This window comes from Onychostoma macrolepis, chromosome 19 (genome assembly GCF_012432095.1).
Source record: "Onychostoma macrolepis isolate SWU-2019 chromosome 19, ASM1243209v1, whole genome shotgun sequence".
Lineage (NCBI taxonomy): Eukaryota > Metazoa > Chordata > Actinopteri > Cypriniformes > Cyprinidae > Onychostoma > Onychostoma macrolepis.
This window is the reverse complement of record NC_081173.1, coordinates 11,000,508-11,021,016: the sequence shown is the minus strand read 5'-3', so window position 1 is coordinate 11,021,016 and position 20,509 is coordinate 11,000,508. Positions and strand designations below refer to the sequence as shown.

General features: G+C 38.4%; 1 protein-coding gene across 1 annotated transcript; it reads left to right on the top strand.

Annotated features, from left to right (window-relative positions):
- Window positions 1-702: 702 nt before the first annotated feature.
- On the top strand, window positions 703-19,269 carry zbtb10 (zinc finger and BTB domain containing 10). The gene is made up of 4 exons (XM_058754490.1): window positions 703-1,839; window positions 7,676-8,597; window positions 14,146-14,321; window positions 16,347-19,269. Exons 1-4 carry the CDS (start codon window positions 1,195-1,197, stop codon window positions 16,644-16,646), a joined length of 2,043 nt encoding a protein of 680 aa, XP_058610473.1. The 5' UTR covers window positions 703-1,194; the 3' UTR covers window positions 16,647-19,269.
- The last annotated feature ends 1,240 nt before the right edge of the window (window positions 19,270-20,509 follow it).

Sequence of the window (20,509 nt, the reverse complement as noted above, 5' to 3'; positions counted from 1 at the left end):
ACCTCCACATATGTTGCTATTCGACAATAGGCTACGACAAGTTTTAGAGTTTTATTAACTATAAAAATGATTTCTGCATTTAGCATTGTGCTGTAAGAACAGCTGTTTTATATTCTATTCAATCGATTGTCTATTGAATTTATCAAAATAATATTGGTAGCTTTAACTCAGCTGAATGGGTTTCAACTCATTTCAACTAAAATTTAAGGTGATCGAAAAAGTGAAATGAACAAATCAATGGAGGATGCATTGCACTCTGATTTACTTTTAAATGCACGTTTTTCAATGCAGCAATTAATAAGACACTTATTTAAAAGTTTTCAGCTTTCTGGATTTACTTATTTACATTAGGATTTGTCAAAAAATGAATACATCTAAAAATATGTGCATGTGTGGTGTGTGTGTAACAAGTGACCGTAAATCATTTAAACTATTTAGTTTTTTTATTGAAGACAATACAACAATGTATTTGTCAGGGAAAAAAAATACATCATTCAAATAATTTTTTTTTTTTATTAAAGTTTAAGTTTATTAAAGTTTTTTTTGTTTGTTTTTTTGTTGTTAAAACTGTTAAAATAACAAACGAATAAAAAACACGCAAAAACATAGCGGTGACTCAAAACATTGATATCAAAAACCAATCCGTCCATCTCCGTAACCACCTGTAAAATACACCTATTGGCGACCTCTTCGCGAGGACCTGAATAACTCCGACGTACCCACCTGTCCCGAGCATCACGACTCGCGCGACAAACATGGAGCGTCTGTAATGTCACGCACAGGGGAGGCGTGAAAGGGATACAAGGACTTATTGGTTCGAGACGTGTACTTCTATAGAAGAAAAAGCATGCGGAAAATGGGTGCAGTCATCGACACAAAAGACCCCTGGCTGTTTGGCGTCACCCCCATCTTCCTTTAACAGGAGGCCCCCCTCCTCCTCCTCCCTCTGACCGAGATGCATTGTGGGGGAAGTCGTTGCCATTCGACCTCTGCGGGGCCTGCGCGGACGCAGACAGAACCCTCAAATTCATTATGCCTTTAAAACCCCTATTTATTTCCGCATAACCTACATACTCTCACCAGGAGGCCGGAGCGCGGAAAAACGGCTCGTTTCATGCGGAATACTTTTTTAGAGAGCCGCGATCGGATTTTTGTTTTGTTGAGAAAGTGTAGATTGTAATTTATTTGAAGAAAATGTCCGGAGAGCGAAACCGCAGGTCGCTGGCTTTCCGAGGAGGTGGATTAGCCGTCACTGGTGCCAGCGCCGTCGGAGGCAACAGCTGTGAGGCCCCGGCCTGTCAAGACCGACATCTGAACGGGAACAGACCGGATCAAGAGGACGACAGGGATCTGGGGGCGAAAGGACCATCGCTGGGTAAAGTTGAGGGCGGGGGGTCCGTGAGCGACAGCACAGAGCCAGAGGAGGACGACGACCCGGAAGGGGGCAGTTGGACAGCGGGGAAAGATCATGACAGAGGCGCTTTAAACAGCGTAATGGTGAAAACTGAGGGTTGTAAGTGGGCGACTGGCAACGGCGTGAACCGGGAGGACTGTAGCGCAGGAGAGGCGGAGGAAGCGGCCGCTAGGAAGCCGCTGCTGGAGATGAGACCTCAGACGCTGCTGCTCCAGAAACACTCGCTCTTCCAAGCCTCCTGGCTGCAAGAGTTTCCCTGGCTCAAATTCAGCCAGGAAACAGGGCTGATGTCTTGCTCCTGGTGCCATAACATCGCCACTAACAACAGCGACGAGCTGGTGAAAGGCAGCCGGAATTACAAGCGGGCCTTGCTGCTGAGACATCACCTGTCCTCGGAGCACGGCAGGAATGACCCGACCAGACAGGTACGTCCACACCGCGGTATACTGGGGACGGGGACACTCGGATACGCGACAGAGCCCACCTGGGCAGTGCTGTTCGGTGTGTAGTTAACAAATGTCGACGTTTTTCCGGCTTTTTAGGAGCAGGAATGCTGCTTTTAAAGCCGTTTAGCGAGCTAACAGGTCTGTTAGCTATAGACTCAGGTCGGAGGTAGCAGGTTAGCATATGTGAGCTAACTGGATCAGCGCTGTCAGTTGGTGAGCCGAAAGACCACTAACGTTAGGTGATTTTAAATCGTAAAATCATTTTTCAGTGTTTTGAAACCTTATAGAAACTTGACTGCCGATTATAGATGGGTTATTGCGTATTATGTAATCATAATTCTTTATTTACATGATTTGGAATCAGATAACTATTATTAAAAAGACAAGAAGTATCATAAAGTGAGACCGTGGCTCAAAATGTATGTCCTCGTTTCCTGCATTGCACTGTAATTATCAACCCTGGTTGTCATGGTTACTAACCTGATTGCTACAGAGGTCACACAATTGCAAGGGTTTGACCCTGCTACCTTTGGGGAGCCGCACCCCTTCCCAACCCCCTCGCTGTAAAAAGTGACCTCTGGCACATCTCACCCTCCCCTTTTAGGGCACCTAAATTAGAGGCATTGTGTTAGGTGACTCCCCAAGATCCATAGATAGTGTGTGTGACTTGCTACATTGGTTCAGAGTGAATTATGTCGCCTGCAATGACAGCAATGCCTGATATGTGCAGGCCACTGCAACGCGCAGAATAAGATTAGGCTTGAATAAATCATATCATATCAGCAGCTGAGAAACAATTTTGTGAGATAATGCACTGTAATAGTGAAATGTAATTTATATTTGATACTTTTGCATTTTTTATCCAAAGGAACCGTACAATGCCAAGACATGTCGTTTAAGATAAATAGTTATTGATTGATTTTTTTTTTTTTTTGATTCCTTGTCCATTATCAAGCCACAAAATGATTGATTCATGTACTAAATCCTATCTGTTGCTGCCCAGAAGATGTCGTGTTACTGGTTTGCCAGTAAAATCCCTTAGGATTGTGTGGTATGATAATGTCCAGTCTAATCAGGGTGACACAAAGTGTTCCACTAACTCAATTTATACCCCTCACTAATTAGGAAGGAAAGGAGGAGGAGAGATTACCACCGCCTCCCTAGCAACAGAAGGGTTAAGACTCTACAGAAGATCTATTATGCTTTCCTGTTCAATCACTTTCCTCTGTCAATCAACCTTTTTACAATACTTAGCTTTTTTTGTATAACTATATGTTACATAATATGTGGAGTAAATGTGCTATGCTACATTTATTTTCCATATATAATATAGTATTTGTGATTTAGTACACTCTTAAAAAATAAAGGGTCGTGTGAAAAAGGGGGTTTTCACAGTGATGCCATATAGAGGAACCATTTTGGGTTTCCCAAAAAATTCTCACAGTTATGAAAATAACTATTTTTTTCATAGTGTGAAGAATATTTTAATAGAAGCTTTTCCAACTATAAAGAACCTTTTGGCTCCATGCAATTTAGATTCCTTATTGGCTTCGATGGTTCCATGAAGATCCTTTACCATCCATGGAACCTTTTCAATGTCGAAAAGGTTCTTCATAACGGAAAAAGGTTCTTTAGATTATTAAAATGTTCTTCACACTAAGAAAAAGAATGGTTCTTTTAAAAACTGATCACCGAAAGGTTCTTTTTGGAACCTTTATTTTTAAGAATGTGGATGTTAAAGGTTCTTAAATGGAATCATTGATGCCAATAAAGAATCATTATTTTTAAGAGTGATTTTGTCATTGACATCTCAGCAATAAGAGTAGTAGACATGGAGATCACGAGATTATAGAAGAATAATATCTGTCATAAAGTAGCCTAATTGGGTGAAACATTAGGAGGTCTGCTGTCTGAGTAAAGAAAGGCTGTTCTGAAAGGCCACATCCCCCAATAGCCAGTTTCATAATTGTGATCTATTATGTTCTTCAGTGCAGCAACTGTCCGTCATAATGGGCTAAATTTCTTCACTGGTCCATATCAAACTACTGTAATTGGATTACCCCTAAAGAAGGGTATCTGGGTTGCCTCACTCTCCAGACTAGACTTCGCCCTCAAAGTATTTGCCCTCTGTTCCTGTTATTAGCGAGCCGCAATGAAGACTAGGGTCTCCACCCCTGTACTGTCTGCCGCTGTGAGATATGTGTGTATTGGGGGGGGGCTGTTGTGTTGTTGGTGCTGGTGGTTGTGCTGGTGGGGGAGAATTCCCTGGAATTTTGTATCGATGAGCCCTGCTCTTTGTTGGGAGGCCCAGATCCTGGCATTCCCCTCCCACACCTTGGGTCAAGCACACTGCTGCATTGTTCATGCATCTGGATGAGGGGACCAGGCGCTGGCCTCAGGGGTTGGGATGGCTCAGGAAGACTATGCGCAAGGAAAACAAAACCGCCATCCCTGTTGTCTGAGGCACAATGTCCCCCTAACGTGCCACTTGTGTAGTGTATTCTCACCACGGCCCTGGTAGGTGATAAAGGCACGGCTCTCTGTAGCTGAAGGCTATGTGTTTAAATTTTGGGGAGCTATTGTTGGTTTACGGAGAATGGAACATGTTGGAAATGTACAATAGAATAATGGGTGTTGGCAACTCATCGCCTGAAGAGCTTTAGGCGACTGTCTGTTCAACTGCAGCGCAGGAGAAGGGCAGCGGTATTGGTGGTGGTTGTATAATGTTCCCGTTTCGCATCAAAATGAAAGTCTGGGGTGGGAAACCAGATAGAGAAACCACAGCAAGTTTCGTGTGCAACACGTTTTAATCCGAAAACACACCGTTTCCTTTTTTCTTTGATGTGTCACATTCTGAATGATACTTTTTTTTTTTTTTTTTTCAACATACACTACCATTAAAAGGTTTGGGTCGGTAAAATTTAAAAAAATGTTTTTGAAGGAAATATATATATATATATAGAATTTTTTTTTTTTAATGGAAAGTACGATAAAACTTTTAATAAAAGAATAAAAATAAAAATTTTCAGCAGCCATTACTCTTGTCTTCAGTGTCACATGATCCTTAGAAATTATTCTAATATGCTGATTTGCTGCTCAAGGAAAATTTTTTATTATTATCATTGTTTAAATCTGTTGTGCTGCTTAATATTTTTGCGGAAACTGTGCTCCATTTTTTTTTTTTAAGGGTTCTTTGGTGAATAAAAATTTCAAAAGAACAGCAATTGTTTGAAATGTAAATCTTTTGAAACATTCTAAATTATCTTTACTGACACTTTTAAAGAATTTAATACATTCTTTCTAAATAAAAGTATTCAATTCTTTAAAAAAAAAAAATCTTACTAATCCCCAACCTTTGAACAGTAGTGTAAATGAAATCCAAACATGTCAGGGTTAACACAATTAGCATCAACCGTATGAGATCATAATTTTGGCATTTATAGATATTGTAAAAGTAATGTCTTTTCCTTTCGTTGTTTGGTTGTACAGTTTGCGCAGGCCAAATGGCTTACAAAAAGAGGGCACAAATGACCTAGCAGTACAACTGTAGACAATAACAATAACAAACATTCAATTAAGAAAAGGACTATGCCAAATGTCAAACTGTCACCACAGACTCATTTTGACAGGGTTTAATGGGGGGAATCGTCAAAAAGCATCTGTTCTCTTGCATACGTTTACACGTGGCACATCTGGAGAAAGGATGAACTGTGTGAGTGTACATGAGAGAACGAACGAGAGAGAAAGAAAAAGAGGTTAATTCTGGACTAGCATGTCCTGACACCCGCTTTCGACTGCCACCTCATCTGTCCTCTCTCCATAGCTTGGCTTGGCTCACTCTGGATAGACAGAGGCAAACAATAGTGGGGACATTGTGACACCACAAACGGACGTTCATTCTTGTCTAACACCCGTTTCTCCAACTCATCCTCATTCCTCAAACCTGCTCTTCACTAGATCTGTCTGAACTCAACAGTGCCGCCATTTAGTCAGACTACATTTATTTTCTTAATTTTAAAGGATTAGTTTACAAAAAAAAAAGAAAATTCTCCCAAAATTTACTCATTGAAATTCTTTGCTCACCCTCATGTCATTCCATACGTCAGTGTAACCCAAAAGGAGATTTGGAAGAATTTCTCTTTTTACTATATCTCTAATTAACGCTTGTCATGTCTCTTTTGTCTAAGAAATACACAAAAAGCAGTTTTCAAACAGGTTTCCCAAACACGCCCATGTCTGCCATTGTTTGTCAAACAGATAGTCTTGTCCCAAACTCGTACCATCTGTTGAGTCAGTGTTGCTGGTCGGGATGCTCAAACAGGGAAATGTTATAAAAGTGCCACAGTGTTTACACAAAAAAATACACACTCTAGCTTTAAAGTTTAGTCTTTTCCTCACACACAGCTATAATATGACTTTAGAAGCCTTGGAATACCCTGCAAATCATATGGACTACTTTTAAGGTGTCATTTTAGCAGTTGGACAATTCCTGGTCACTATAAACTAATATTCAGAGGTGTGGGTTCAGTAAGATATTATATTTATTAAACAAAAATTAATACAAAGTGACAGTGAGGACATTCATAATGTTACAAAAGATTTCAATTTCAAATACTTTTTTTAAATTACTTTAATTATGAAAAAATGTTTCCACAAAAATATTAAACAGCACAGGCTGTTGTCAACGTTGATAATAAGAAATGTTTATTGAGCAGCAAATCCGCATATTATGATGATTTCTGAAGGATCGTGTGATACTGAAGACCCTAACGATGCTGGAAATTCAGCTTTGCCATCACAGGAATAAATTACGTTTTAAAATAATTTATTTTGTAGTAATATTTCACAGTATTACTGTTTTACTTTATTTTTAAGAGACGTCTTTTAAACACATGAAAAAATCTTACTTGCCCAACACTTCATTATATTGCAAAGAGTAGCGTGAACATATATCTTTTTTTGCGTGTGTATTCAAATGAGTTGTACTTGTTTTAAACAACATGAGAGTGAGTGAAAGATGACAGGATTTTATTCCAGCTCTGGTTTTGTAATTCCAGCTGTGTTTTTCTAAGGCTTCTGCAACCTTCACCAGTAAGTGTGCTAGGGAATTGTAAGTGCTTTCTTCACAAAGCTTCAGTGTAACACTAAAGCAGCAATAGTGAACAATGAGCCTGGAGGAAAGGACTGGCATTGTGTGAAGAAATGGGGTTGCACTCTCTCTCTCTCTCTCTCTCTCTCTCTCGCTCGCTCTCTGACTACTGGTTGGGCCTGCTGTAGCTGGATCAGGCTACAGTAATAACCCCATCTACCAGGACAAGCCCAGCAGTGTGGAGGAGGGGGGCTGGGAAGGCCTCCGCCCTGAGAAATAGATTTAATCTGAATTATTCCAGCAAAAAACCCAGCTGTGTGGTAGGAGGGGAAAAAATGTAGGGTGGTATAAATTTCTGCATGGATTAGGACATCTGCTTTGCAATCCAGAAATATATTGTGTAGATTCACTCCCATTGGTAGGTACCAGCCGGTTCTCTCTCTTTCTCTCTCTCTCTTTTAATTGTGAGAGCAGATGATGGAGACTGATGGTGGGATGGGATAATGGCCAAATATTTCTCATCTTAAAGAGCATTAACAAGGGCGCAGAGATCGCATCCTGTGAGCTGGGAGGTTTACCGCTGCTATAGTTCCCACAGTACTGCAGCTTTTGAGCCTGTTCAACCAGTTCTCTAGTCAGAGTTGTCACCGTACACCTGCCCTTCACCTTATGTTTACACTGTAGACTAATGCTGATTGTCATTTTTGTTTGTTGTCACTCCACTAGGAGATGGAAAGGCCAGAGGACGCGGAGAGCCTGGAGGTGGAGGACTATAGAAACAAGCCCAATGAGAACTCCTACTGCTACCAGCTGCTGCAGGAGCTGGACAAGCAGCGCAAGAGCGGCATCCTTTGTGACGTCAACATCGTAGTGGGTGACCAGGTGTTCAAGGCGCACAAGAACATCCTGGTTGCTGGGAGCCGCTACTTCAAGACCCTCTACTGCCTGACGAAGAGCGAGAACTGCGACCAAACTACCATCACGCACTTGGACGTGGCGGCCGTGCAGGGTTTCTCCGTCATCCTGGACTTCCTGTACTCCGGCAACCTCTTGCTCACCAGCCAGAATGCCATCGAGGTGATGTCCGTGGCGAGTTACCTCCAGATGACCGAGGTGGTCCAGTCCTGTCGCACCTTCATCAAAGACGCCCTCAACATCAGCATCAAGCAGGAAGCCCCTGATTCCGTGGTGGTCGACTACAACAAGAGGCGGACGGTGGCGAAAGACTGCCAGAGTGCCGACAAGAAGCCCAGCAACTTCTGGGCCACCAGCATCCTGTCCAAGTTGTCCATCAAGGCCAGTGGGCAAGTGAAGGATGAACCCAGTGACATAGAGGTGTCCGGTGGAGAAGGCTGCGCTTTGGGAAGCTCCGGTTGGGGTGGAGAGAACTCGTCAGAGTCTACGGAGACGGAGCCACAGGGTCCGGGGCCGGTGTTCGTCTGGAACGAGCCACATCCCGGCACTGGGGTCGCTGTCAAGAGAGAGGCACATTCTGAGCCGGGCAGCGGAAGGCGGAAAAAACAGACCGCCAAGCGCTTCGTCTACAACATCCCACCTGAGCCGGAAGAAGGTTTTGACGAGGGCATGTTCATCCAACCGTCTGCCTCCTACACCAGAGAGGACTTCTCTTACCTCTCAGAGAATGCCGGTACGTTACCCATCATGCCTTTCTCTTCTGTTCAGGCGCCATAATGGCTCTTCAAACCGAGTCCAATTCAAACAGTCAGTCATAACCAATTTATGTGTCATTAAAAACACACCCAGCAAGTTTGAAAGAAAAATATTTTCATTTCCTTATGTGCTGGAAGTGTCTATTGAGCTCTTTCAGGTTGTGGGAGTTTGGTTATTTGAATAATGTCGCCGCCCTATTATGTCGACTCATCAGCATACTTCAGTGCTGTCATTAGGTTTGTCATGTATGACAATGGTGTTTTTGGCACCTCTGTCTCACACTCACACAAAGGCTAGTATGCATTACTGTGGAGCCTTTGGTAGTAGTATAATCAGTGTTTGTCAGAGGCAGAATACACAGCCTTGAGGAAGAGGTCATGCATTCCAATTGGCAACTTATCGTACTACTAGCACTGTTTGTGAATTTGATATGCTGAGTACATACTGTGCAAAATGTCAGCATGCAAATAGTTTACATTCGACTGTAAATTTCCATTCAAGTTGATTAGAAAAATGGCTCATGTTTGGGAATGCGATTAGATCTTAGGTTGTTTTCATTCATTTGAATATGGTTATGCAATGTCTAACATGTTGTGGACTGTATTAAAAACAGCATGCTGTATATAGTATGTACTTTTCGAGAGGGCCTGATCAAAGCCTACATGTGTACTGAAACATATTACCTGAAATGTATTACATTTTTAACATTATTTGAGTTTACAAAAACAATATTTATGATTTAGATCAAGTGATTTGAAGTTTATTTAAATCAGATTTTTAGTAACATAAGTCAACATTAAAATCGAAATCAACCTTTGATTGATTAATACACGTTAAAAAAATATAATATTTGTCTTCATAATCTTTTATTAAAATGTAACTTGGACTGAAATTACTTTTCTGTTGACATCATCAAGGTCGCTTAGGTTTCAACCAGTGAGTCATGTAGTTCTTTTGACTGCAAATCTGGTATAAAATGCCCACTTTTCACAATACAAACTTACAATCCGTATTCCCATCTCACATTTCTTTTTCTACATTATATCGTTTCCATACCCTCAAGATGAAATGACATTCTCAGCCAATTTTAACAGTTTCTACAGCTTGCACACTGTAGCTGTTGGTTTTCCTGTGTATTGTAATTCTAAACTTTTTTCCACTCAGCTGATGTACAATACATGCATATTTTCAAGCGGGAATGTGCTGAATACTAAATAATAATAAGAAAGCACGTTCTCGCCCACGTGCACACGTACACACGTCTAAACCTTTAGCTGTGGCAGTCGGTCAACCAGGGTCTCTCACATCATGATTGCTTGTCCTCAGGCCCTGTGCAGCTCAAGGCCGCAAGACCATCTTCTCTTTTTAATTAGAGTGGCCAGTCCGTTTTCTTCTGCCCTTATTAAGGGAGTCTGCCCTCCCTTCACCTCATACCACAAAAACCTGTGTAATCTCTAGCCTGCCGAGCTGTCATGCTTCTAACTCTCTGCCCCCATTAAGAAGAGCGGCGCGTGGTATAGTATCATGTCTTAAGTGACGCGGTTCTAAGAAGAGGCTTTCTCTCGCCGTCGTCGACTCCTCTAATGCAGGATAATGATGTAAAGCGGGGGAAACATTCTACCCTCAGGCTTCCTCAACGCCCTCAAATGCACTTAGCTCATATTCCTGAGGGCACTTAAATGTGCCGAGCTGACGGCTCACACCTGCAAGGCATGTGTGTGTCGGTGTGTTTGCCTACACATGCTTACGTACTCGCCTGTGTACTTGCGTCCGTGTTGACTACCCACTTCCTTTTTCACATATTGGGCTTTTTTTGTGAAAGGCAATGTTGCTTGTTGCTTAAACCCTGTCAGTATGTTACGAAAATATAGTATGATTACTTCTAAAAATAAAATAATTTAAATGATTTATAAAATTATTTAATTATAAATAACTTTTGAAATAATTTGTAATATGTAATAAAAACATTTTTATAAGCACTCATAGTGTATAAACATGTTACATTTGATAATAATTCTATTATAAAAATTAAGGGTAGCTCTGCCCACTGAGAAATTTCATTGTTTTGCTGTTTATATCCAGATAGCTCTACATTACATTTTTTAATTAGCTGCTGTTGCATCACACATTGTTATATTAGTATTTCTTCTATACTACTTTATAGCATTTATTAATAATTAGAATTGACTTTTATTTTTGTACACTCTCAGGAAATAAATGTACAAAAGCTGTCACTGGGGTGGTACCTTTTCAAATGGTACACCTTTGTACCCCAAAAGTCCATATTGGAACCATAAATGAGCATATTATTAGTACCTAAAAGATACAAAAGTGTATCTTTTGAAAAGGTACTGCCCCAGTGAGTATATTTTCAGTTTTCATTTTATTTTAAGTTTTAGTGATTTTGTTCATTTCAGTATTATTATTTTAAACTATTTCTATTTAGATTTAATCTCATTTAAATTTTTGGTAATGGTTTTACGTTTTTTAAGTAAAAATTAAATATAAATGTTAGATGGAAAAAAGGTATTTTAGCTTTATTTCAATTAATTTAAATGCGACTACTACTACTAAGAGTTTAATTCCTTTCAGTTTGAGTAATTTTAGTACTTCAAACTTGTTTCTTTTAGTTGCCAAGGCAGCATTTCTAATTTAAGTTTTTAATGTTTCTATTTTTGTCCAATATTTGTATTTTATTTCAGCATTATTCCAATTATTAGTTTTTATCTATTTCAGTTTGTGATTTTATTACTTCAAACTTTATTTTTTTTAGTGCTTAATTTTTAGTTAGTTGCCAAGGAATTTTAATTAGAAATGTTAAATAATTAATAAATTTTAATAAATAAACTTTTCATTAAAGTTTTAATTTGTCTAATATTTATATTTAATTTAATTTAAATATTAATTTGATATTTATTTCAATTAATAATAATAGTTTTAGTTAACAATAACAACACTGGTGTCATGTCATGTATCATTTTCACTATTGGTGTGAACAGACAAATTACTTTTCAATAAAACTTTGTGTTGCGCTTGGATGAGCCCTGTCTGTTCCGTCTCGCACATCACGCTGTAGGATCTGTCTCCATAAATGCTTGAGTTCTTTCCAAACAACATGGTTCAATTGTTGATTTTCAGCAATGACACACACACATGTGCACACGCACTACCCCCGATTCCCTCTTCCGAGGTGCAGCGCTGCCAGGGGCCGTCCCGCCCTAATCCTGCTAATGCAGCCCAACTATCTCTGCCATTCCAAATATTGACCCAGGCAGAGTGGACCCACTGCAGAGGTACTTACAGTGGGATCTGATGGCTTTGGCCCGCCTGCCTGCTAATCCACAGTGTGTAAGATGATCCACTGTTAGGGCTTCACCCATTTATTTACACATCATATCTCCTCCACACACCCATACACACACTTACAGTTGCTGCCTCACGCAAAGTTATGATCTTTACAAATAGACACACATAGTGGTGTGAAATTATCAAGGATTTATCCCTGATGTATGAGAGCGAACAGTAAAGGCCTGTACAGTAAAATCGCTAACTATATTAGCGTCCACACTAACACACAATAACCTTATTATAAGCATGCTGAAGTATGGTCGTCAACCATTTTAAATGCTCAAGCTCTTTAGAATGCATTTTGATTGGCTGACGAGGTTTATATTGTTCATCAGCTGGAAAAAAAAATATTCTAAAATAGATTTCTACCGATATTGTTCTGCTGTCATTGTAGTTGAGGTATGGACTGTTATACTTTTTTAAAATTTTGATAATTATTGTCTTTGTGAACGGGCTTTAAAGGGATAGTTCACCCAAAAATGAAAATTCTGTCAGTAATTACTCACCCTCGTCATTCCAAACCCGTACACAAACTTATAAAAAAGATATTTTTGATGAAATCGAGAGCTTTTTGACCCTGCATAGACAGCAACGGAACTACCACGTTTAAGACCCAGAAAGGTAGTAAGGACATTGTTAAAATTGTCCATTTGACATCAAAAATTGTTCAGTAAAGTCATTATTTTTGTTTTATTTGTACACAAAAATTATTCTCGTAGCTTCATAAAATTACAGCTGAACCACTGATGTCACGTGGACTATTTTAACTTTTTTTTTTTTTTTTTTGTGAATATCCCAATTGAGGTACAGGTGAAAATTTCAGATAAATGTTTGTTATATTTTGGTTGCATTTGTGAGTTAAAATAGCATTTAAATAGGTATATAATATCATTAAATTGCATTTAAATAAGTATATAATATCGACTATATCGATCGATTATACTACTGTATCGAATCGTTATCGTATTGTAGAATTTTTTGAGGTATCGCCAAATATCGTATCGCTGGGTATGAGAATTGATATTGTATCGTGACGAACCATCCGATTTACACCCCTAGTAGCTACTAGCTATAAGCATTCATGTACTTGCATAATTGAGTATATTTCAGGCCTAAGAGGCAATGCAGTGTTTCCTTAGGGGGTTGAGGTCAGTCTTAGCACTTACAGGGTGGGGTCGTTTAAAACCTTGAGCCCATTTACCGCCAATCTCTCAGATCTGACCTAGCAGGTCTCGTCCAGCCTACTGCGAGATTCCCAGCAAGAAGAGTCTCGCCATTTACACGTCTTGAGCAGTCTTATGACTCAGTCCTGGCCATTGAGAATCCAAGTTAATCGTTAACCATTTTAAGTACCAGCAAGCCCGTAGTAACAGATTGAACTTTAATTTCAAGCCTGTCGACTCAAACGAACGGCACAGCTGCTGTCGGGCCTTCTTTAACCCGCAAGGTGGTGTTTAGAGCTTCGATTGAATTCCCAGGTGATCTGGCTCTCGTCACCCCCTTGGAAACCTGCTTGACGACCCTTTGTTTTGCCCATTTTGGCTCAAACAAAACTGGATCCCACCCCCCAATCCCACATGCTGTAGTACAGGCAGCTCCGGTCTAATTGTCACAAGACACCGCTCCCAAGAGAGCTTGAGTGTTGGGATGAATCTTCTCAGAAGCAAAAAGCAGAGATTGCAGTTTATACACACTATACAGTAATTTCTCCACGATAAACAATCAGGCTGTTTCTGAATGTATCTTTGTGGAGAGGAATGGTGGCTAGAAGGAAAGTGTTCTTGCGCTTTATACAGCTTGTTTATCAGTAGAAAATTGCATTAGACTAATATAGTTATGGCTTCTGGCATGTGGTTTCCATAGCAACTAGCACACTTGCACAGCGTGTTTTTACTTTTTTTTTTTTTTAATACGAAGGTGACACTGAGGGTACATACAGGAGCTTATACACGCTAATTTTCTCTCCTAAGCTGCACAAAGCCACTTTTTGCACGTCACGCATCTCAAAACTGACAATTAGAGTTGATACTTTCACATTCGCGTGAATGAAGAAAATTCTGCCTCTGACAAGACGAACTGCATCTGCTGGCTTGGCAGATCTCATGCTGAATTGTTTATATCTCAGGAACCGGTGTGAAAAGTGCTGAAAATCTGTTTGTTTGTGTGGTTTCTCCTAGGCGAAGCGCCTGAAAACGCCCTCAATAAGCTGAAGTGTCCCCACTGTAACTACATTGCCAAGCACCGGCGAACACTAAAGAGACACCTGATCATCCACTCGGGCGTGCGTTCCTTCAGCTGCGACATCTGCGGGAAGCTGTTCACTCGCCGAGAACACGTCAAGAGACATTCCCTGGTAAGACAGAAGCACAAGTGTTTATAGTGGGTGAATCTCAGAAAAACATTTCACCCTAACATCTAAAGAATAATTACTTCAAGAAAAAAAGCATATTTTTAAACCACTAAGTACTTTTGCATTGGGACGATTGTCATGACAGTTGTTATATATATACACAGTGACATAAAAACATTCCTTTAATTTATATTTTAATGAATAAAAATTAAACAAGTCTTATTTTTTGGAAAATAAAGGGGATCTAATGTTGATAATAACATTGAAGACACTGTATGATTATTCCTTAAAGATAAGGTTTTAATAGTAGTAGTCTATTACGTTCTGCCCAATGTCTTCAAGTGAAACCGAACTTTTATTTTGACGGGTTGCCGTGAATACCTTTACATTTCTGTGTGTGTATGATATGAGGATAGTTTTTCTCAAATGAAACGGTCAAATGCTCATGAAGTGACTCTCTGAGCAGTTCTGGAGATATTGTTCGTGTATTTATGTCCTCATTTAGTGAGGCGGCAGATGTTAATATCGCAAGCGTCACGCGCGTCTGCATTACATTAACACAGAGACAGGCATAAGTCATATTTAAATAGTCGTTTTGCTGCTTAATATTTACAAATAGGAGTGGGAGTGTGCTCACTTCTGTCTGCGCTTACGTGTGTGTGTGTGTGTGTGTGTGCGCGCGAACCGGGGCGGAACTCCGCTGTGCGCGTGATACAGAGAGCGCGACCATGTAACGTAGAGACAGAAATGACATGCCGTCGTGCAAATAAGATAAATAACATAAGGCTATTTAGTTTGTTTAATAAAAGAACAAGGTATAGACCTGTTCTAGAGGGAAGGTAACATTGAATGACTTCTTTTGTGGTCTGGCGCTATAGAGAAAATAAAATTAACTTGACTTAGGGCCGGCCCCCTAAAATAATGGTAGGGGAAACACTTATATATATATATATATATATATATATAAACATTTAAAATCTATTCATATTAATATTGTTTTATATTACATACATTTTAAATATCTTTGTTATAAGGCTCACTAAGAATTATTTTGGTAATCAAGTAATCGGTTGATTATTCTGATGATTAATTGAGTAATCGGATAATAATTTTTTTTTGTGGTAATAAAAATAGGCTTAAGCGAACAATAGCTTTTAAGATTACTTAAAACATATATAATAGCAATGAGGCAATAATAATTAGTTCAAATAAAGTATCAAAACCAAGTAATCATGGTTTAATTGAACAAAACTGTTAAAATACATAATGTATAATAAACAATAGAGCTAACGTACTTTACACATTATAACAGATGCCTGCAGAGGGCGCCAACGGCCTTACGACTGTTTTTACACTTTTACAGCGCGACCTAATCCTTGTTTAATATTGTCTAAGCATTTAATTCAAATGTCCACTTAATCTTTAATATTTGGCCATTTCTTTATGACAGAAATGCTACAGCCACTGTAATTTCTTCAAAATATGGACATCAAAACGTGTAAACTCAGAACGAGGGTTTAAACTTTCATTTTAAATTCACGATGAACGGTTAGATATTGTATTCTCTTGTGTTAAATCTGATGAAATGGCACACGTTGCATTCCCGGATGAACGTTATAATAAACCTAAACGCGCAACAATATGCTGAGATGAGACGCTTTTTGAGATGCATGTAACACATGTAAATGATAACAGTGGAATGTGCCTACTTGACACGGGCAAAATGCAATTGAGGATTTTTTCACAATTTCCTTTTTTATATAATATAATTTTTTTATATTTATACACATTTATATATGTCATAATGGAATATAATATACACGGTATATAATATAATTTTATTTATACATATATTTTATTTGCATTACGCTAATGACAATTCCCTTAATTATGTTTATTACCTTAATTATAATAAATGCTTAATTATGTTTGTTACCCACAGGCTGATTTCTTTCACAGTCTTGCAATACTCACTAATGTTATCTTTCTTCACTCACTGATATCCCTGTTCGTGACATTCGTTTGCAGGTTCACAAAAAGGATAAGAAATACAAGTGTATGGTATGCAAGAAGATCTTCATGTTGGCGGCCAGCGTGGGCATACGGCACGGCTCTCGGCGCTACGGCGTGTGCGTGGAGTGCGCCGACTCCCACCAAGGCACGCAGGAGGGTCTGGAGGGCATGCAGGACCTGGAATTCGCCCGCGACGAAGACTTTGACGAGGCCGGAGAGGGAGACGAGGACATGGAGGCGGAAGGGGAGGAGCCCAATGAGATTGACCAATCCAACTGCGAGGGTGATGCGGGTGCCACCCCCGAGAAGGACTAATTTAGACATAACCTGGTAGAGAATGAATCAAAATGCAAAGAAAAAAAAATAGCTGGGAAACAATCAACAATTCCAAAGTGCTATCAAACCTCTTTGTTGCACGTGAAGTTATGTCAAAGAGATATATAGCTTTGTTAGAGAGGGACTCCAATATTTAAAGATTGTTCTATGTGTCAGAGTCTGGGCCGTGTGCCTGTCAGAGAAAGAGGTATAATGATGTATAACAAAAAAAATCAGGTTTTTCTGTGATGTATTTTTTTTCTTTTGTAGGGGATGAGGGTGTACAGCGTTTTTGAGTTATAATAGGCCAATCATATTAAAAGAAATATTAATTATTTAATTTATGAAGAAAGATATTATGGTCTTATGAAAATGATAGAATTAGATTTTTTTTTTTTTTTTATGTACATCTGCTTATTTTCAGTTCATAACTGCGCTTCCTGACAGACCTGATCGTATATTGCTCAGAGGAGGAGCTCAACAAAGAAGGAGCATTATAGAAATTCCGCTTACAGGAAGATTTTTTTTTTTTTTCTTTTTTTTTCTCTGTGTGTGTTTCCTTTCTAGGTAAATGTTGTCATTAAATTTTATGAAATATATAAATATATATATTTTCCTTTTCCCTGCACAAATCTTGGAACCAAAAATCTGTTTTGTGACTCTAATTGACCACAGCCATATTTATGATTAAGTTATACGGGGCTGTTAGATCGTGCCAAGCAGAACGCACACCAAGATTTTTTGCAGGACACAAAACTACTGAAAATGCTGAGAGAACGTAAAGCAGAGAAATATAAAAAAAGAAAGAAAGGAAAAAAAACCAGAAAAAGACAGAAAATGCTAAAATATAAGGGGAATATACTATTGCTAGCTTTATTTGAATCACAGCATCACAGTAACACTTTATAAGCATTTTGACATTCACTTAAAGCTTGAATTTTGCCAAATGATGGAAACGTTTGGTGCTGTAACGCTTTTATTTTTTATTATTATTTTTAAATACTGGACCTACAAGCTGTATATGATGTTAATAATCGTAAAGCCTACTCAACTCAGTTATACTAATCAGCTTTGTATTTTACACTGTTGTGCTAAGGAGCCTATCAGGTATGCTTTTCTGTTTTTAAAGTCTTTTCTATGAAATGCACATACACACACACACACACACACACACAAACCATTTGTTGTTGTTAAAACTACTGGCAGTACTTGTACAGATGGAACGACCTGATGTTCTTGACCCTCCTGAGTTGGTTAGTGGTACTGAGCTTACTTTGAATCACTTGAACGACCTGTGTACCGTTTTTGAAGAATGCAGATGGAAAGAGGTGGTTTGCAATAGACTCCCAAACATCGTTTTGGTCCCCTGTAACATTTGCGATCATTTCGGTTTCGTTTATTTGGACTTTGTCGTGTGTCTGCTGAGTGGAAAACACTTTGCTTATGCTGATGTAGAGCAGAAGGTCTATGGAAGTACATAGACGGGCACTTACTGTTCTGCATTTGATAATTTCTTATTTCCCCAAAGCCGGTCTGGATGGAAATAAATTGAAACTGTTGTGTTTTATTCCATACTGAGCTTTTCTTTTTCTTTTTTTTTTTGACATTTCATTATTTAATGCTATATATGTATTGACTCCAAAATGCAATCAAGACTGTTAATTTTTTATTTGTCCTACCAAAATCGTTGTTTAATTGTTAAAGATAATGTATAAGAAAACCAGGTTAATATTTAGTGTAGATCCTTGCTTGTGTATGTCGTCAGATTTAAATGTTTTTATTCTAAAGTCAATCATTCACTTTACCCTTAGATGCTTATGTTGTTTTATTTGTCCTACCTTTTGAGGTTTTATTTTGTTTTTGTTCATCCATTGTGTTTTTTTATTTCAATTTAAGCACATATTTTTTAAGAACTATTGTTTGTTGGTTAATTCCTAGGAGCAGGAGTTTCTGTTCATATGCAGTGAATATATTGAAGTGCTATACTGATACAGAAATCGTCTATCTTTCCCTTTACTCGAGATGAAAGTGTATTTTAAAAGCTGTATAGAAGATCCTGTTTGTATTGCTTACCTTCAGATCACTGTGGGAGGGATATTATATACATTATATATAAAGATTCTGAAAAAAAAAAAATATATATATATATATAGATATTTAATTAGCTGATTTAAATGATGGCACGTTGCTGCAGTTAACCGGTTTAAAACCTCGACCTGGCTTTCACTGTTCTCACCAAACTTCACACTTTCTGTTCACATGTGCACGTTCACCATCATGTCGGTTTATTGTTTTTCTTGTTTTGTCTGTGTATCTGTTCAACTCACATTAATGTACTCCTTTGACTTTATGCTGTATATGAACATAACAGACAAAAAAGAAAAAAAAAAAACACTACAGATGAAGGTTTTTTCAGCTGTATTTTGTAAAAGCTGTTTCAAAGATGTATTTTTCAACTCTCTTACAGTGATGCAAACGGGGCCATGGGCTCACCTCAAACACAAATCAAATCAGGTTATTCTTTTTATGTTTTTTCAAGATTTCAAATGAATACATTTTCCTTCTCTTTCAATTGTACTACTGTTCCTCTATTATAAATTTTAAAATAAAACTTTGATATTTCTCTGTGCTGTACTGTCTTATTGCACTAATCAGAGGAAATTTTGAGGGTGCTCAAGGGTGATCTGTCATATCTTGTAATTTATGAATTTGTCAGCGTTGACCTACAAATTTAGCACATGCATGTGGATATGCACATTTCTAGTGTTTATGCTGTTGAGCCTTGTTATATAAACAGAAGTTTCTGAAAAATATTGCAGATAAAGCTCAAACCCGCAAGATTAGTGGAGTGGCGTTGCGTACATGGGTTACACACATAGATATTAACAGTGCAAAGCAAAAAATCACATTATCACAATGTTGAATGAATGAATGTTACTGTTCTTGGAGCACCAGAAACAAACCTCTTTTTAAAGTAAATGTGCTCATACTTGCATATGCACAGTGAATTGACATGAATTAGCATTATTTGTATTTAATGTAATATGTGTTTTTCCTGCACTCTGGCATTGAAAGCTCAACTTCCTCTAAACGTACATGAACCAAACTTTGCTAAAAAATGTAGCAAAATATTGCAGAATTGTATGTTTATATAATATTTACTTCCTTATTTGTTTCACGGTTTGTGCAAACATGGGCAAAATGACATAACTACTGTTCATCATCTCATGAATACTTTTGAACTGTGATGTCAGTCAAATAGAGGAAGTTGTCATAGGAAACCCCCCCCCCCACCCCCCACCCCCCAGCCCGGGATGTTCCTCTTCAGGATACAGCAGGACTGATGAGACAAGCATGTGATTCTATATTTCATATTTCATTATTTCATCATGCCGTCATCACTTCTGTATTACACTGCACTGCCATCTAGTGGACATTCCGCGAAATTATACTTTACGTTAAATTAATTTTTTGGATACAGACGTTTGATTTTTTTTTTTTTTTGTTTGTTTGATTTATTGATTTTTTTACTTATTTACATGTAAAGCGCAGAAAAGGAACTTTAGGATTTTCAAGTAATATTTTTATACAATTTCGTCTAATGAATCATGAACTATATTTTAGTCAAGTGTATAATCTAAAAGGAAAGTGGCAGTTGTTACGACAATTTGTTACTATTTGTTTTTGACAGCTGTTACGACACAAACACACACACACACACACACACAAACTTGATTTATTGATTTGCTTAGACATTGTCTACCTGTAGGCTGTCTCAGTTTACATTGGTAGTTGCAGCTTTGTAGTCTACATGTTGACAAAACTGTTTGGTGTTATTTAACATGCCTTGGTTTTACATTACG

Coding starts and splice junctions, on each gene's coding strand:
- zbtb10 (XM_058754490.1), top strand. CDS start 1,195: ATGTCCGGAGAGCGAAACCGCAGGTCGCTGGCTTTCCGAGGAGGTGGA. Junction 8,598..14,145: donor TTACCTCTCAGAGAATGCCG/GTACGTTACCCA, acceptor GGTTTCTCCTAG/GCGAAGCGCCTGAAAACGCC. Junction 14,322..16,346: donor ACGTCAAGAGACATTCCCTG/GTAAGACAGAAG, acceptor ATTCGTTTGCAG/GTTCACAAAAAGGATAAGAA.